This window comes from Macaca mulatta, chromosome 2, assembly GCF_049350105.2.
Source record: "Macaca mulatta isolate MMU2019108-1 chromosome 2, T2T-MMU8v2.0, whole genome shotgun sequence".
Taxonomy (NCBI): domain Eukaryota; kingdom Metazoa; phylum Chordata; class Mammalia; order Primates; family Cercopithecidae; genus Macaca; species Macaca mulatta.
In genome coordinates, this window is record NC_133407.1 from 141,851,630 (window position 1) to 141,868,705 (window position 17,076).

Here is a 17,076-nt window from a genome sequence, read left to right on the forward strand (position 1 = left end):
TGATCTCTAAGCCACAGGAAGCCAGTGGCCTCCCGTAATACTCTTGTCTAATAGTGCTGAAGAAGAAGAGACCCTTTCTGGAAACTACAAGGATTACTACTCCAAATGGAGTCAAATGCTTGAATCTCTTCCCCACTCAGCTCATTGCAAGACTCACCCACCATCTCCCTTTACTACTCAAGTTGTGCCAGGCCCAGAATAAACCTGACCACTGAGAGAACGTTTCCCTGGACCTTCCACCAAGCCTTGCCTCTTCCCAGTAGGTATGTGGCCCTGAGCAAATCACTTCCCCTTTCTGAGATTCAGTTTTCAATTTTAATTTCATTTTGTTTACTGCATCTTTTGTTTTTTGTTTGTTTGGGGGATGGAGCAGGAAGCTTCAGTTGTCTTTTGCATCAAAAAAGAATGGATTAGGGCCGGGCTTGGTGTCTCACACCTGTAATCCCAGCACTTTGGGAGGCTGAGGCAGGCGGATTACGAGGTCGGGAGATCGAAACCATCCTGGCTAACACGGTGAAACCCCGACTCTATTAAAAATACAAAAAACTAGCTGGGCGTGGTGGCAGGCACCTGCAGTCCCAGCTACTCGGGAGGCTGAGGCAGGAAAATGGCGTGAGTCCGGGAGGCGGAGATTGCAGTGAGCCGATATCATGCCACTGCACTCCAGCCTGGGGGACAGAGTGAGACTCTGTCTCAAAAAAAAAAAAAAAAAAAGAAGAATGGATTGGTCTTCACTTAGGACTCTAATGTCCTTTCCCCTGAGATCTCACTTGATTGTCTTATGGTCCCGTGAAGTGAGGGGAAAATTAATTCTTAATGAGTGTCCTTGTCTTAGGTAATGTGACTTAGATCTCACAATTAATAGGGACAAGCTAAGAGTGGGGTCGACTGGCTTCAGAGCCTCCTGTTGCCTAAGGAGAAAATTCTTAACCAAGAAAGTACTTATTTATTTTAGTAATCTTAGGAATTAGCCTCAATAAAATGAAAATCATAAAAGAAAATGAATTCCTGTGGTCTGTACTAGATTATATCCATTTTCATATTAATATCATTGTTTCTAGGTCTTCCTCAGCATCTTTTATTGCCTATTTTCATGAAAGTGACATTTTTAGTTCACCTAAGAAATATACTACTGAGAGAATTGCATAACCTCTTTAGTAAGGGCTATGATTCTTGACACAAAGTTATATTCCATTGGAAAATAGGTATGTCACAGCCAAATCATACTCTCTAAATAATATTGTAGTGTATTTATTAAACCTTTATGCCAGGCACTGTTCTAAGCACTTTATCATTAGTAACACAATTCTCACGAAAACCGCACAGGAAGTATTGATTCCTCTCCATTGTTTCAGATAAGAAGATTAGGCACAAAGGAATGATCAGCTTGTCCAAGGTCACTCAGTCAGCGGTGGAGCCAGGATCCAAATCCAGGCAGTCTGGCCCCACAGCCCATAATAACCACCCACCATTGAAATCTGGAATCTCCGTAACTCAGTATGCCATGTGAGAGCGCCTGGTGAGTTTCACGAATAGAACTATCTGGGATGAGGGAGAGTGTCTTCTCTATTGAGAACTGAGCAGATGAAACCATGAATATAATTTTTAGAGCTGAGAATTGCACACTGAGAGATATTCGAGCTGCAAAATATCCAGGAGATGGGCCAGAACAGTGAGAAATGCAGAGAGAGAGATATTAGCCTGGAGAAGAAGGGCTTCTGGATGGGAAACCTGCTGCCTGTGAACAGCTAAGAGAGGCCATTTGTTAGGGAAAGGACTCAAACCGGCTGGGGTGGCACTAGTCCATCACAGGACCCAGGGGCAGAAATTTCACAAAACCTGTCAGAACTCATGAAAGATTAAATGGTCTCTTTTAAGCAGCTAGTTCACTTTTCCTGGTGCAGTGATTCTCAACTGGGGGAAATTTTACCCCCTGAGGGGCATTTGGCAAAGTCTGAGACTTTTTAAAAAATCACAGCTCAGGGGCAGAGGGGCATACTGCTGGCATCTAGTGTGTAGAGGCCCCTCTGCTGCTCAGTATCCTACAATGCCCAGGACAGCCCTCCATAACACAGCTATCCAGCAAAAATCATTGGCGGCGTTGGGCTGGAGAACCCTGCCCCAGTGGTTTTCAAACGTGGGCCTGATGCTTACTTAGCATCAGAAAAGTAGTAGAACTAGGTGATCTTCTCCAGTGCAGAGATTCTGAGATTCAGTTATTTCAGCTTTGGGTTAAGTCGATCTTACCAATGGCATGAAGGGCAAACAGCTGATCAAAGGGCTTGATGGCAGAGTGCTTGCTGGAGCCGTTAACAAGCACTGCAAGCCAGTCACGCCCTCTGCTGTGGATAAAAGTCCTGGGAAACCAGCATGCGATATTTCTCCCCATTGAGTCTTTGCTGTATTCTTGGCATTCTTCAGTCCAAGAGCCATACCTAAATTGGAACACTCATGAGTTTTATGAGGTTGCAGGAAACAACCATTTGCCTAAGTAAAAATAGGTACAGTACTAACCTATAGTAGAGAAAATACTGCGTGTCCTCAGGGGCATCTGTGCCAACAAGCCAGGTGCAGTGAAGGGAAACTTGGTATGGCCTTAAATATGAATAATTATCTGCTGTAGTGTTTGTGGTGCAAGTTAAATTCACAACTGAGGTTCCGGGAGACCCTAGGTAGTCAAAAATAAAAAGAACAAAACATTGCCATGGCAAACTCTGAATTTCATGCTTCTTTTGGAACTATAATGATATAAACATCTTATTCACCACCAAAAAATAACCATCTTCACGTTTTTTTCCCCTTGAGACAGAGCCTCACTCTGTCACCCAGGCTGCAGTGCAGTGGTGCTATCTTGGCTCACTGCAACCTCTGCCTCCTGGGTTGGAGCGATTCTCATGCCTCAGCCTCCCAAGTAGCTGGAATGACAGGTGTGCACCATCACACTTGGCTAATTTTTGTATTTTTGGTAGAGATGGGGTTTCACCATGTTGGCCAGGCTGGTCTTGAACTCCTGACCTCAAGTGATCTACCCGCCTCAGCCTCCTAAAATGCTGAAATTACAGGCATGAGCCACCATGCCCAGCCATCATCACATATTTCTAGAAACCTACTAACTACAAAAGGCCAACTTACTGGAGATATGGAATTAGAATTATAAAGTCCCCATTTCTGATATTAAACAGCTTCCCAGCTATTTTGTTTGGGGCTTGGGGGTGATGTTTGTGCAATAAATGTGACAAAGTTCAAGAGAAGTACAATATATTGTCGTTTAGAGGTTGATGTCCAGCAACTTTGGTGCTCTAATGCCACATTTGTTAATAACTAGCTGTGAGACATTGACCCCCACTTTTCTGGGCTCTGTATTTTCAACTGTAAAGGAGAGGGTTGGTATAGGAAGGTCTTGAGTATCCCTTTCCATCCTAGAATTGTGTGATTCATTAGGTTGTATCCAAATGCTTCATGAATTACATAGGTTGCTGCTCAGAAGAAATGAGTTTTGACAACACTGCAAGATAATACCACTACTTTGCAGACTTGATGCACATTAGCATGTTAAAGTCCTCTTTAATATACTAGGACTTTAAGAAAACCTTGAATTGGCCAGGCACGGTGCTCATGCCTGTAATCCAAGCACTCTGGGAAGCCAAGGCTGGTGGATATCTCTTGAGCCCAGGAGTTTGAGACCAGCCCAGGCAACATGGTGAAACCTCGTCTTTACAAAAAATATAAAAATTAGCCAGGCGTGGTGGCATGCACCTGTAGTCCCAGCACTTTGGGAGGCTGAGGCGGGCAGATTGCTTGAGCTCAGGAGTTTGAAACAAGCCTGGGTAACATGGCGAAACCCCGACTCTACAAAACATACAAAAATTAGCCAGGTGTGGTGGCATGTGCCTGTAGTTCCAGCTACTTGGGAGGTTGAGGTGGGAGGATCACTTGAGCTGGGGAGGTCGAGGCTGCAATGAACCAAGATCATGCCACTACACTCCAGCCTGGGCAACAGAGTGAGACCCTGTCTCAAAAAACCAAAAGAAAACCTTCAGATTTTTTTTTTTTTCTGAGACGGAGTCTCGCTCTCTTGCCCGGGCTGGAGTGCAGTGGCCAGATCTCAGCTCACTCAGATTTTATTGTATTATTATTATTATTACTTGGAAACAGAGTCGTTCTGTTGCCCAGGCTACAGTGCAGTGGCATGATCTCAGCTCACTGCAACCTCCCCCTCCCGGGTTCAAGCAGTTCTCCTGCCTCAGCCTCCCGAGTGCTTGGGATTACAGGCACGTGCCACCACACTCAGCTAATTTTTGTATTTTTAGTAGAGACTGGGTTTCACCACGTTGGCCAGGCTGGTCTCGATCTCTTGGCCTCAAGCCATCCACCTGCCTCAGCCTTCCAAAGTGCTGGGATTACAGACATGAGCTGCCATGTCCAGCCCCATTTACTTGTTATAATTTGTCTAGACCACATACCAGCCAATTTGCGTGGGCTTGATCCCAAGTACAGAGACTAATCCAAGGCAGATACAGGATCACAGAGATGGGTTATTGTATGTGGCTTACATCAAACCACTATTTCCCCTTTCTATAATGAATAACTGGATTTTACCTATAAGGCACTTTGCAGCTTACATTTCTACAATTCTAATTATCCTCTGAGCACTCTAATATAGGATGACACTAATAAAAATTATTTCTGTTTTGAACCAAGTGGAATTCACATAAAATGATTCCTTGGATGAGAACTATAAGACAAAGAGTCTCTATAGATCTCTAAACTGTACTTGGGCATGGACTTTCTGGTCATTTGGTGTATGGACAAATATATATTAGGTTGGTGCAAAAGTAATGACCAAAATCACAATTACTTTTGCATCAACCTAATATATGAATATATACATGAACTGAATAAGTCAATTTGCTTCGAGATATTTCTTCTTTTTATCTGTGCAAAAGCAAAAGTACAGATATATCTTTTATCTGTGCAAAAGCACAGATATAAAGAAGAAATCCATCTTTAACTTCTCTACAGGTAATAAGAGGCTGTCTCTCATCATCTTCTCCCTCTGCTTCTTGAAAGACACTGGCTGACAGTGATAAAAATGATCTACAGCTGACTTAAGCTACGACCAAAAGACTCCCTTCTATCTCTCAAGGCTCCCACTTGGATGCGGTCCTTTCTGGCCTGGGTGCAAGAGCTTGTTTCCTTCTCTGAGCAACCACCAACAAGACCAGTGTTTCCCACAGTGTATTTTAAAGACCAACAGTTAATACAGCAATGAGAGGTTGAAATGAAAACAAGCCTTTCTAGTCACATAATTTGAGAAAGACTTAATGAAGCAAACATAAATAAGTTTGCATTTAAAATCTTGGCTGGGTGCAGTGGCTCACACTTGTAATCCCAGCACTTTGGGAGGCCGAGGTAGGTGGATGGCTTGAGGCCAAGAGATCGAGACCAGCCTGGCCAACGTGGTGAAACCCAGTCTCTACTAAAAATACAAAAATTAGCTGAGTGTGGTGGCACGTGCCTGTAATCCCAAGCACTCGGGAGGCTGAGGCAGGAGAACTGCCTGGTCAACATGGTAAAACCCCATCTCAATAATAATAATAATAGTACAAAAATTAGTCCAGCATGGAGGTGCACGCCTATAATCCCAGCTACTTGGAAGGCTGTGACATGAGAACAGCTTGAACCCAGGAGGCAGAGGTTGCAGTGAGTCGAGAATACACTGCTGCACTTCAGCCTGGGCAACAGAGGGAGACTCTATCTAAAAAAAAAAAAAAGTAAATGAGAAGATCTTTATGATTCTGTTTTAAGTTACTAACACAATTCAGAAGGCATGGTCTTTCCAGCTGGCCATATGACAGGATAATTGTTCGAAAATTACCCGTGAGCTCAACTGGCCAAGGCAATTGTTATTGGGTGCACCCATATGCCCCAGGACTTGGTAGCCTGCTTCTCCTCTTTTCTCTCCCCTATTGTGTGTGTGCACTTAAGTGTGTGATCAGAAGTATTACTGATTCTAATTATCAGAAACACCAACTTTCCACTGGAGGTCAATTCACAGACGGTGGATATTTCTGCAAGAATGTGCCAGATGGAATTCAGTTGGTTATGATAAGAAGTGGCAGCAGCCTTAGTTAGGATGTTGTTGATATGGGAGAGTACTTGACAAGAACAGGTGACTGACTAAAGGAAAGTGAGTTAGTGTTAATTTTTCTGCTTTTCCATATTTGCAAAGTCCAAAACATACAAACTGGACTTTTGGAGGCCTGCTTTACCTGGTGGGGCATGAAGTTCAGCAGAAGCCCAGCTGCTGGCCAGGAGTGAGTGGTCCTTCTGCAGGATGGTCCGCACACTTGCTGAAAATCCTTTGTGGAGGATGGTTACGCATTTGCTTTCAGTGATTCTGGTTTCATACTAAAAATAAAACCCACAAGTCTTGATGCATAAAAGAGAACTAGCCTTAAGAGAGCTATTTTAATCAAATATGCATTTTCTTCTACTTTTTAAATGACGAGTAAGATGCAATGAAATAGTTTTGCTAGAAAAAAAGTCAAAACAAAACTATTGTAATAACAACATAGTAACTTCTCAATGACACATGAACACATTATTCTTGTAAAAACAAACTAAATATTACAGTTAAACTGAAGTTCCCTTTGACCACCATCTCCCCAGAGGTCAATGTTTGACAGAAAATTCTCTAGAATTCCATATTGACTGAAAAATGGTTAATATGAATCACTTCTCCCTTTGTTTGACTTTATTACACATCTAATATGTAGTAGGTGCCTGAATGTAGCCCTGAGGTAAAATTGAGGCTCTGAGAAGCTAAATGACTTGTCCCAGGTTGCAAAGGTAGGAAGTGGATGAACTGGGATTCGAACTTGGTTTCCCTGACTCTCCATTCTGTCTGCTGTCTTCTTGTTTTGCTAGGCTACTGTCTCCTGTTCTGTTGGGTTGGTGATTTTAGGGGAAACAGAAAACCAGTATCCAATCCATTGTGCCTAAAAAGTTACTAAACATTCTTCGTTAAGGGAAAGAATCATCCGAAAGTTAAAATATTCTGCGATGCTGTTTAATGCTGAACAATACACCCAGCACTAGCTCACAGGCATTCTTAGAGAGACACTAGTCTACTGGTAACATAACAAAGAGCCTGTCAGTACTTTTGTTTTTTAATATAAAATTTCATTTGATAAAGAAAATGCAGTCAAAACGCATATTTATTCTCAATAAGGATATCCATTAGAATAAACACTTACATCATCTTCTTTTGGAGCGTTTATTTTCACTTGATATTCTAGATTAACATTCCTTTGCTCTTGATCAGGATTTGGTTCCCAACGTAAAAGAACTTGAGCCAAACCAGTAACTTTAATGGTGAAATTGACAGGTGGGAGAAGTGAAACTGTTGATTCAAAGAATAAAGAAACAGCACAATGTTCAACTGGACATAGGCAGCACTTTTAAAATTGTTTGAATATTTGTTGCCCTGCAGATGCTGTCCTGGACCTGCGAGCACCACAGACACAGTTGCTCCTGCCATGCCTGTAACACCGGGGCAAAGAGAAAGTGCCTATTTCTACCTGAGTAGCTAGGACTACAGGCGCATGCCACCACACTGGGCTAATGGGTTTTTTTTTTATTTTTTTATTTTTGGTATTTTTAATAGAGACAGGTTTTCACCATGTTGGCTAGGCTGGTCTCCAACTCCTAACTTCAAATGATCTGCCCGCCTCAGCCTTCCAAAATGCTAGCAGGCAGGAGCCACCACGCCCAGCCTAGAAAAGGTTTCTTTAAAACTGTTTTTAACATCTTTTTTTACATTGCCCATGTCCAGGTGTTTACCTATAATACCTATATTTTTATTGAAATATGAACATGTTACTATATCACTATTCACTATTCACTGTAACTATAATTTTCAAACTGAGAGTCATTATCCATTAGCAGTCAATGATAACAATGTATTGGTTTGTGACCATAATTTTTCTTTTAATGATGTGGAAGAAAAATAGAATAGAAAATATCAGTGTGCATCAAACATAATAAGAGTTGTTTCATGAATCTCGTTTCCACTACATAAGGGTAGTTATATATTTGTATGTGTGCTGGTACATAACGTAAAAATGTATTTACCTCTTATTATGAGTCACAGACAAAAATATTTGCAAGCAAACTTATTTAAATAGGGCTTTACAGAAAGAAAATGTTTCTTCCCCCTTCATGAGCCACTCTCTGACTTTGCTTTCAAAATAAAAGCTTTTGCTTAATTGCAAAATCAATATCTGTTTATTGAAGAAATTTTGGAAAACACAGATAAGCAAAAAGAAGAAGATAAATTTTTTAAAATAATTGTACCACCAAGAATGGCATTAACATATGATATATTCGTTATTTTTTTCTTGGGTGTATATTTATGCAATTTTTAATTTTTTTACTACATTTAGGGCAGTATTGTGTACACAATTACAAAACCTTCTTTTATTCATTTACTAAGTTATCAGGATTTATCCAGGCATCTTAACAGACTTCCCACACCTCTACATCCATGTAGAGGTTTTTAGAGCTCTGAGGATTTTTAGAGCTCTGTCTGTATTGCACTGTCCATTATGGTAGCCATTGGCAACTTATGGCTATTGAAATTTTAATTAATTAATTAATTAATGTTTGAGACAGAGTCTCACTCTGTTGCCCAGGCTGAAGGGCAGTGTTGTGCGATCTCAGCTTACTGCAACCTCTGCCTCTCAGTTCAAGCTATTCTCCTGCTTCAGCTTCCCAAGTAGCTGAGATTATAGGCATGTGCCACCACAGCTGGCTATTTTTGAATTTTTAGTAGAGTTGGGGTTTCACCATGTTAGCCAGGTGGGTCTCAAACTTCTGACTTCAAGTGATCCACCTGCCCCTGCCTCACAAAGTGCTGGGATTACAGGTGTGAGCCACAACATACGGCCTAAATTAATTTAAATTCATTACCTTAGTTGCACTGTCCATATTTCAAGGGCTCAGTAGTCACATATGGCTAGTGGCTACTGCATTGGACATTACAGCGATAGAACATTGTCATTACCATAGATAGTTCTGTTGACAATGCTAGACTGGGACCTGGGATGATTTTCCTTAAACTCTGTCATCACACCAAATACGTACATCAACACATTTCAGGACAAAATGCAGTGGAAGTTTCTTACTGTTTGGTCATGGGGCCTTCTAACTACTCCCTTGTGTGGGAAGACATTCCAAATGCAACCACTGGCGCCAGCTTTATTCCATGGTGCCTGGACACCCACACTTTGACTTTGATTTCCCACTGTAGCATAACGTTTGCATTTCAGCCAGCATTGCTTTCTTAAAATATAGCATGTTTAAAGCATCTGTCTTGAGGATAAATATTATCTCATAAAAATCCATATATAATGTTCTAATTGACAGTTTAAGAGAAAATAATGTTATCCTTTTACTAACATACTTTTAAAAGTAAACATTATTGAATTGAATAGAAGGTCCTTACTCTTGTCATCAGGAAGTAAGTCAGCTTGCAGTATCTCAGTGGCCCCCAAAAGTATCAGTAATACAGGTGCCATGATGATCATATCCTACAGAAAACAAGGGAGATACCAAAATCATCTTGCTGCTATTTTTAAGAAAAACTGAAAGCTGCTTTCTAACATAAAATATAGTTGTTTGGCCATTTGAGAAACATTTATGGCATATTCGTGATGTGCTAGAAATACAAACATGACTAAATCTTGGACTTTGCCCTTCTGATGTAGATTCATAGCTTGAAAGACAGAGTGAAACATAAATTGATAAATGTAGACCAGTTGTAAAACTGCCCCCAATAAAGGTGTGTGTGGAGTACAACAGGAGCAGAGACTTCTGATTTGCCGTCTAAAGGGTGAACTAGAGTCCTTGAAACACACAACAGGGAAAAGACATTCCTGGTGGAACCCAAGGTATGTGCAAAACTGGAAGAGAAGGAAACAAATAGGAGGGGATTGCTTTTCGGCAAGAGACCAGAGCAGACCTTTGAACAGTAGAAGTTGTAGCATAGTCAATAAAAGAAACAAACAACATTACCATTTTCACTATGAGGATTTAAAGATGAGCGAACATGACAGGAAACTTCAATCTAAAACAATTGGTAGCCTGAGAAAGAGAAACTTTGTCTCACCAATCCAAAATCAACTTGTGGTACTTTGACTTTGAAGAGTTTTTCTTTTTTCTTTTTTTTCCCCAAAAGGGAGCAGGTTACAAAAGAATTGAAAAATGTACTGATAGACCCGGGGAAAATAAAGACAATATTTCTATCTCCTTGAAACAATTGGGCAATGAGAAAGAATCTAGAGCTGGAAATGTGATAACCCAGGGTGAACACACACAAAAGTCTCGGCATCCTGTTCTACATGTCAAAGAGGGGAGTCGGTGATCTCTTGCTGGGAATTGCAGATGAGAAGTCTTGAGTTTTTCTTCTGTACATTTTGAAAGGCATAGTTCATAAGAACTTAGCTTTAAAGGGCAGATAACACGCATGGCTTCCCCCTGTGTTGCCCTCACTTTTACACAGCAGTTCTTCCTAGTCTCTTACCACGTGCTCCCCTCAGAGATTTGGTACCAGACACATGTGGCTGTTAGACATGATGGAAATCCCTTCCACGGACATTGTTCCTACCCATGAAGGAAAGGAGTCTGAAAGGTGAAATAATCTGCCAAAGATCAAACAGCTGTTAAGTAATGGAGCCTAGACCCCATCTCTGATCTTCCAACGAAGAAACCTAGGCTCTGTCAACTTTATGGTACTAATTACAATGATTTATAATTTCAGCTAAAACATTTATTTAAGTGGCTTGGTATTTTCCAAATATAATTCTGGTAGAACCACAGGAGAGACCTGGGCTAAATGAATACCTCCAGGAAATAGCACAGAACACTCTTAACTTTATTATTACTTCTTAAATTATTACTTAGGTTGCTACTATTACTGCTGAACTTATTAATGAAATTGGTAAAATGCCACAACAGCAGGAAAGGATCGGCATATAAATCACTCAATTCCTTTTCCAATAAACTTAAGTATTGTTAATCAGAACTATGCCAGTTTTTATTTTAAAATCCCGTTTATTTTTCTCTGAGGATTTCACAGTATGTAGAAATTAAAAAAAAAAAAAAAATGACCATGACAACAAAAGCAGGTACTCTATAATTTAAAATAAAGTTTCAACAAGCGAGAATTTTAATGAATTAAGAGAAAACACTGGTAATCTACTAAGCCTGAGAAGCAAAGATAAAAATTCCTTAAGAACAGCAACAAAGATAGCTTCCTCTTTAAGTTATGAAGGTGATTTCTTAAAATGTCAGCATTTCCTGAAATAATATTAAATATGCTCTCATTTTGCACTAATTTTCAATAATAGGAATTCTAGGTCAGAAAAAACTGCACAATTAATTTTTTTGTGACTTTCACTGGCAAAGTAGAACTATATTATAAGTGTACTTGTAAAAACAATAAACATCTATTTATCCTTTGCAATTAAATTGTTGAAGTAAATAATAAAACTGTTGAATATCTCAGTGGAGAGATAATTGAATATTTTATGTAAGCAGGCACTCTCCCCTAGAATTTGTCATGTATTCTGATTTTATAGCTCCTAAAAATAGAATTGTTTTTCAAATTTGATCATTCAAAAAATTTTTGATTGTTAGTTTTTGGCCATAAATAAGTAGATAACTTTTTCATGTCTCATTGTTGTATTTTATATTTAAAAAGAGATGCTTTTGAACAAAATCAGTTTTCCTATAGGCAGCACAAGGTACTCAATAGGGGTCTAAATATTACCAAGAATGACAGGTTTTTTTTGTGAGTCAGATAAATTGTACATAAGGTTGAATATTACTAGAGCTTCAGGATTTGGTACCATGTTTTCTACAATTCTGCTCACTCTCTGTGGCCTCTTAGTACTTCTTGTCTCCCTGCTAAAAAATATAAAAAACAAATCTCTTCAGGCCATTTCTTTAATCCAAAGATACACTATTATATACACGTCAACTGGGTCATATTTCACTATAAAATAATAGAGCAACTTCATTAGCTTAAATAGATATATATCAACAATATGTTCAACTCATTCTTCTCATGGCTACCAATTAAAATCTAGCAGAAAACCATTAAATTGTTAAAATAAGATGCAAACTAAGCAGAATGAAGCAACTATAGGTTGTTTATCACCAGGAATATATGCTCAATCTCTAGGAAAAATCATGATCTACTTGCTCATATAACATTTCATCGAGTCAATCTAAAATTCCTTAAGTGCTCTCTAAAAATCTAGTTTCTGGTAGGTGTAACATTTTTTGAAACTTTGGAGAAAACAACCACAACCTCCTTCTCTATAGGTGTTTCTAGAAATTTTGACAATTAGCAGTGGATTTCCCCGGTGTTCTTGAGAACTGATCAAATTCTACTGAAGTTCAGACTTACAAATATTTTCCCCTCTTCTTTTCCAAACTTATTTTTCTGCCTGGGACATTTGTTTCATAACCAAAGTTATACTGGCACCCCTGTTTTTAAAACCTTTTTGAGTCAACTGTGGTGACACCTAATTCCAGACTCAACCTTAGTGGCAGAAATTGTAAAGCAACTGAGAGGATTCATGCTCTGTTAGGCCTTTAAATATAAAGAGTTTACTTTCTCTTTAATCCTGTACAGTATAATCAGCAATAAAAGTTATCTCTTGGGGGATGAAGAATAAATAAACCAAGGTATAAACTGCAAAAGACATGTTTACCTAGGTATATTGCGTTACCCCCCAATGAAAAACTGCACATTCATGTCTAAATATATAAATGAATAATAAGGACCACTTATGCATGTAATTTTTTTTTTTTTACTACTACTGTACTTTTGATTAAATTTCTGAAATAGTCCTAAAATATAACTCATGAGTTCAGGTTGTGGCTATAATCATAAAACTCTCTGTCAGTCCATGTGGAAATGGTGTTGCCACCTTGAGTATTTGGAAAAATAGAAAAAGGAGTTTGCTACAAATATCCCAATGGTTAAATATTTCCTGCCAATTGCACACGGTGCAATTTGTCATCCCACATCCATGCTCCTGGGCATACCTGTCTACAGGCGATCCTCTTGTTCCAATCGGTACTCAACAGTAGATGGCGAGGACTGTGTCTGTCGTGTCTACGCTCATGGCTGCAACCCCAGCATCTAGCATAGTGTCAGGCACAGGACTGATGCTCAGTGTGCCTGGCCCTGTGTGGAATAGAAGCAAATTAGTGCACAGCCCTAATGTGCAATGTGCGGTGAAACCTAACAGAGGAATGAGTTAGGTCAGGAGTGCAGCAGGCTGGGGAGTGTGTAACAAGCCTGGCTGACTTTTGATACCTTGCCTAAAAATTTCCCATGCAGTGTTTCAAGTAATATAAACAAATGAGGTGATTTAACTTCTAAAACTGTTTATGCTTTGAAATGCAAACTTTTAACAAATAGCTACATAAATCCCTTTTTCGATAACCATGAAAGAGGACATATTCACTTAAAATAGAAATCATACCAGGTAATAAAATGTTCAGTATGGTAATTCATTAAAGCAAGTACTAAGTATATTATTCACATGGCTATAAAAGCACCACCACTTTTCATGTGGTTATTAATTTTAGGCTCATGGGTATTAAATATTCTAATTTTTCTTCTCTCTCTCTCTCGTTTTATCCTCTTTTTTTGGTTCTATTTCATCCTTTTTTTCTGTCTACATGGAAATATGCTTACCTTTCTTTAGGTAAATACATTAATGAACACAAAAGCAAGTGAAATATTTCAGCAAATTTGTGTACATTTTATATACAATGAAACAATCCTGGAAATCCAAGTACCCCTGCCAGAAAGAAAAAGCAGAATGCCTCCTTCAGTTAGATAAAGTGCCATTATCTACTTTTTGTTGTTGTTTCTTTATTTGTAGATTTCTTGCTTAACTCTGAAACTTCCTAAGCTATTTTATTAAACCCTATACCGTATTTTGAAAACTCATTTATTTTCTAAGAAATCTTGGCAGAATATATGTTCTCATTTTAATTGCATAATTATCTAGATCAGTGGAAAAGAAATGTCTTATATTTATATAAGCATCAACAAAACCATAGGTGTTGTTTTAATATGACTCACCTTGCCACGGATTTGCACATCTCAGTTACTGAGCCAAAACACAAGAATAGAATGCTATACCCAGAATCAACAATACCTGCCTAATAATGCAAGTTTAATAGGACCATTATTACTTCTGTCCCTGCTAATAATACTAGAATTATAAAGAGTTTTGTTTCCCCTTTTTGTTGTTTACAAGTTTGTCATATATTTAGAAGTCATTGTTTCTTGCTTTTCCTGACCCTCCTCCCCACCCTGGGTATAGTGAAATTATTAGGAGGTGGAGCACAGGGTATTGTTTAGCCCGTGTCATAGAAAAAAGATATTTATTTGCTTACTCTGTGGTGAGTGAAGCATTTGATTCCCACTTACTGAGAAGTGCAGTGGCCATGCGATCAGAAGCAGCGGCAGGGCATTAAGAATGAACCTTATCTCTGGGTGCACTTTTTAACTCAGAGGCGGTTCTTCACTCTTTCATCATCACAGCTGTAATGGTTAAAAACTCTTGGGCAGCTTCCTTCACGATGGGATGGCAACACATTTTCTCTAAGCAAATATGGAGGAGGATTTGTACAGAGCAACTATGCAGAAGCCGAACTGGAACTCCCAACAACCAAACTGCTGTCAAATGAAAGAATCTCTTGTCCAGATAGCCATTATCTGATAACTGTCTCGTCTGCATTTTCACTCTCTTTCAGAGCTGGTTTGCTCTCTTCAGGAGTTGGAATTAGCTTTTACTCATGGTGACAAGGTAATCAAGTTTTCTGTGGGTACTCTAAGCCGTTGCATTTCTGTTCTGTTTATGTGCCTTGTTTGGCTAGAGTAGTTACTGTGTCTCTATCTCCTAGGCAACACTGACACATGATTTGATAGGAAATAGGGCCTGAGGAGTACCCTCTCCCTACTCACTAGGCAGTAGCAGCAATTCTCAGCCCTTAGAGAACAGCCTTAGCTCTTCTCTGCTTTGTGAGCAGGTCTGGTACCCTCAAGTAAATATGTGTGGTGGATCTGTTTCTGGGTGTGATAAATTGCTACTGTCACCTGAGATCATCCTACACAAATTGTAACAATGGCAGTGTTGGTCTGTGGGTGCACCCAAGACCACCTTCCTCACATTACACCCATTGTAGCACCCAGCTATCTTCAGAATGCTTCAATTTCAGCAAACCTCCTTGGCTTTTCCCGTCCTTTGTTCCATTTCTGTTTGATTCCTTCCGGGGAATTTCAAGGAGACTGACTAGCAAAGCTGACTTAAAAAAAAATAGCTTAGCGTGTGAATAGATAAGAATAGTGCTTCTTGTATGACCCAAGGCAGAGAGTAGTAAGTAGTTGCCTTTGGAAGGAGACCTTCAGTCTAGCCTAAGGAATGAGTGATTCAGGATTCCCTGTCTCCTTAGGAGCCGGTGAGAGTCTCAGACAGAGCAGATGCAGAAAGATGGTTGCCCAGGTTAGATCAGTGGTTCTGTTTGTGAGATGATAGACGGGCTTCCTGAAGGAAATTTCCGAAAGGCTCAGGGTAGGAGCCGTGCAAGTACAGTCAGTGTGTGTGCTTGGGGTTCCCAAGGTGACAATTTTAGCAGTTGCCAAAATGAAACTGGAGCAATTGTTGTCAGGTTGAAAATTGTTGTCAGACCTGAAAAATGTGATTTTCCTTGGGGAAAAGAAAAGTAACACAAGGAACAGAGAGAGATCCATTTATTTGCTAAGAGGCACCCAGAAAAGTTTAGCGATAGTATCAACCATGTGGCCTACTCTTTTAAGTCCTGCACATCTGTTTATACCTGTAGCATATTTCTCACTAATGAAGCCTTAAAAATACTTATTAATCATTGTGAAGACAGTAATTTCTGGCTTAAAAGTCTGCTTTAATGGTCTCTCTCTCTCTCTCTCTATATATATATATATGTTTATTTTTTGAAACAAAGTCTCCCTCTGTTGCCCAGGCTGGAGTGCAGTGGTGCAATCTCTGCTCGCTGCAACCTCCGCCTCCCAGGTTCAAGCCGTTCTCCTGCCTCAGCTTCCCAAGTAGCTGGGATTACAGGCACCCGCCACCATGCCTGGCTAATTTTTTGGATTTTTGGTAGAGACGGGGTTTCACCATGTTGGCCAGGCTTGTCTCAAATTCCTGACCTGAAGTGATGCACTCGCCTTGGCCTCCCAAAGTGCTGGGATTATAGGCATGAGCCACCACACCCAGCCAATGGTCTCTATATTTCTTACATTCGTTTACTCAAATACTCATTGAATGCACCTACGCATTATGCTAGGCACGGTGAAGGGTATAAAGAAAATTAGATCTGGCTACTCCTTCCATACCACCTTCCTGGGTATATGATCTGTAATTAACTACGCCAATAAAGACAAGCAAACAAGCAAAACAAACACATGCTCACACAGAGACATTGTCTCTACGTTTCTATATAAGCACAAAGGAAAAAACGAGAGGCAGGGACTTGTATTTTTTTTGCGGGGGGAGGGTTGTTTGTTTGTTTGTTTTGGGATGGAGTTTTGCTCTTGTTGCCCAGGCTGGAGTGCAATGGCGTGATCTCAGCTCACTGCAACTTCTGCCTCCTGGGTTCAAGCGATTCTCCTGCCTCAGCCTCCCGAGTAGCTGGGATTACAGGCCCCCACCACCACGCCCAGCTAATTTTTTGTATTTTTAGTAAAGATGGAGTTTCACCACGTTAGTCAGTCTGGTCTTGAACCCCTGACCTCAGGTGATCCACCCGCCTCCGCCTCCCAAAGTGCTGGGATACAGGCATGAGGCACCGAGTGAGGCCTGTTTGTTTTTTATGGCAATAATTTAATTCTTTATAATAAAATATAAATGAAGACAGTATGACAGAACATGCTGGAAAAATTCACAAAAGTCTTTTTTTTTAAAGTGAAATTAAATATGTCTGCATCCCTTAAGCAAAACAATGTGA

The 17,076-nt window shown here is 39.9% G+C and overlaps 1 protein-coding gene across 1 annotated transcript in view; it reads right to left on the minus strand.

Annotated features, from left to right (window-relative positions):
- IL5RA (interleukin 5 receptor subunit alpha) overlaps positions 1–14,951 on the minus strand; it is a 44,497-nt gene extending 29,546 nt beyond the window's left edge. The window contains exons 1-8 of the mRNA XM_028844382.2: positions 14,522–14,951; positions 13,120–13,261; positions 10,078–10,146; positions 9,509–9,593; positions 7,260–7,405; positions 6,273–6,411; positions 2,515–2,668; positions 2,248–2,435 (exon numbers count right to left, since the gene is read on the minus strand). Coding sequence (XP_028700215.2) covers positions 2,248–2,435; positions 2,515–2,668; positions 6,273–6,411; positions 7,260–7,405; positions 9,509–9,593; positions 10,078–10,080 — 715 coding nt within the window. The 5' untranslated portion in view covers positions 10,081–10,146; positions 13,120–13,261; positions 14,522–14,951. The remainder of the gene's footprint in view (positions 1–2,247; positions 2,436–2,514; positions 2,669–6,272; positions 6,412–7,259; positions 7,406–9,508; positions 9,594–10,077; positions 10,147–13,119; positions 13,262–14,521) is intronic.
- Positions 14,952–17,076: the final 2,125 nt, after the last annotated feature.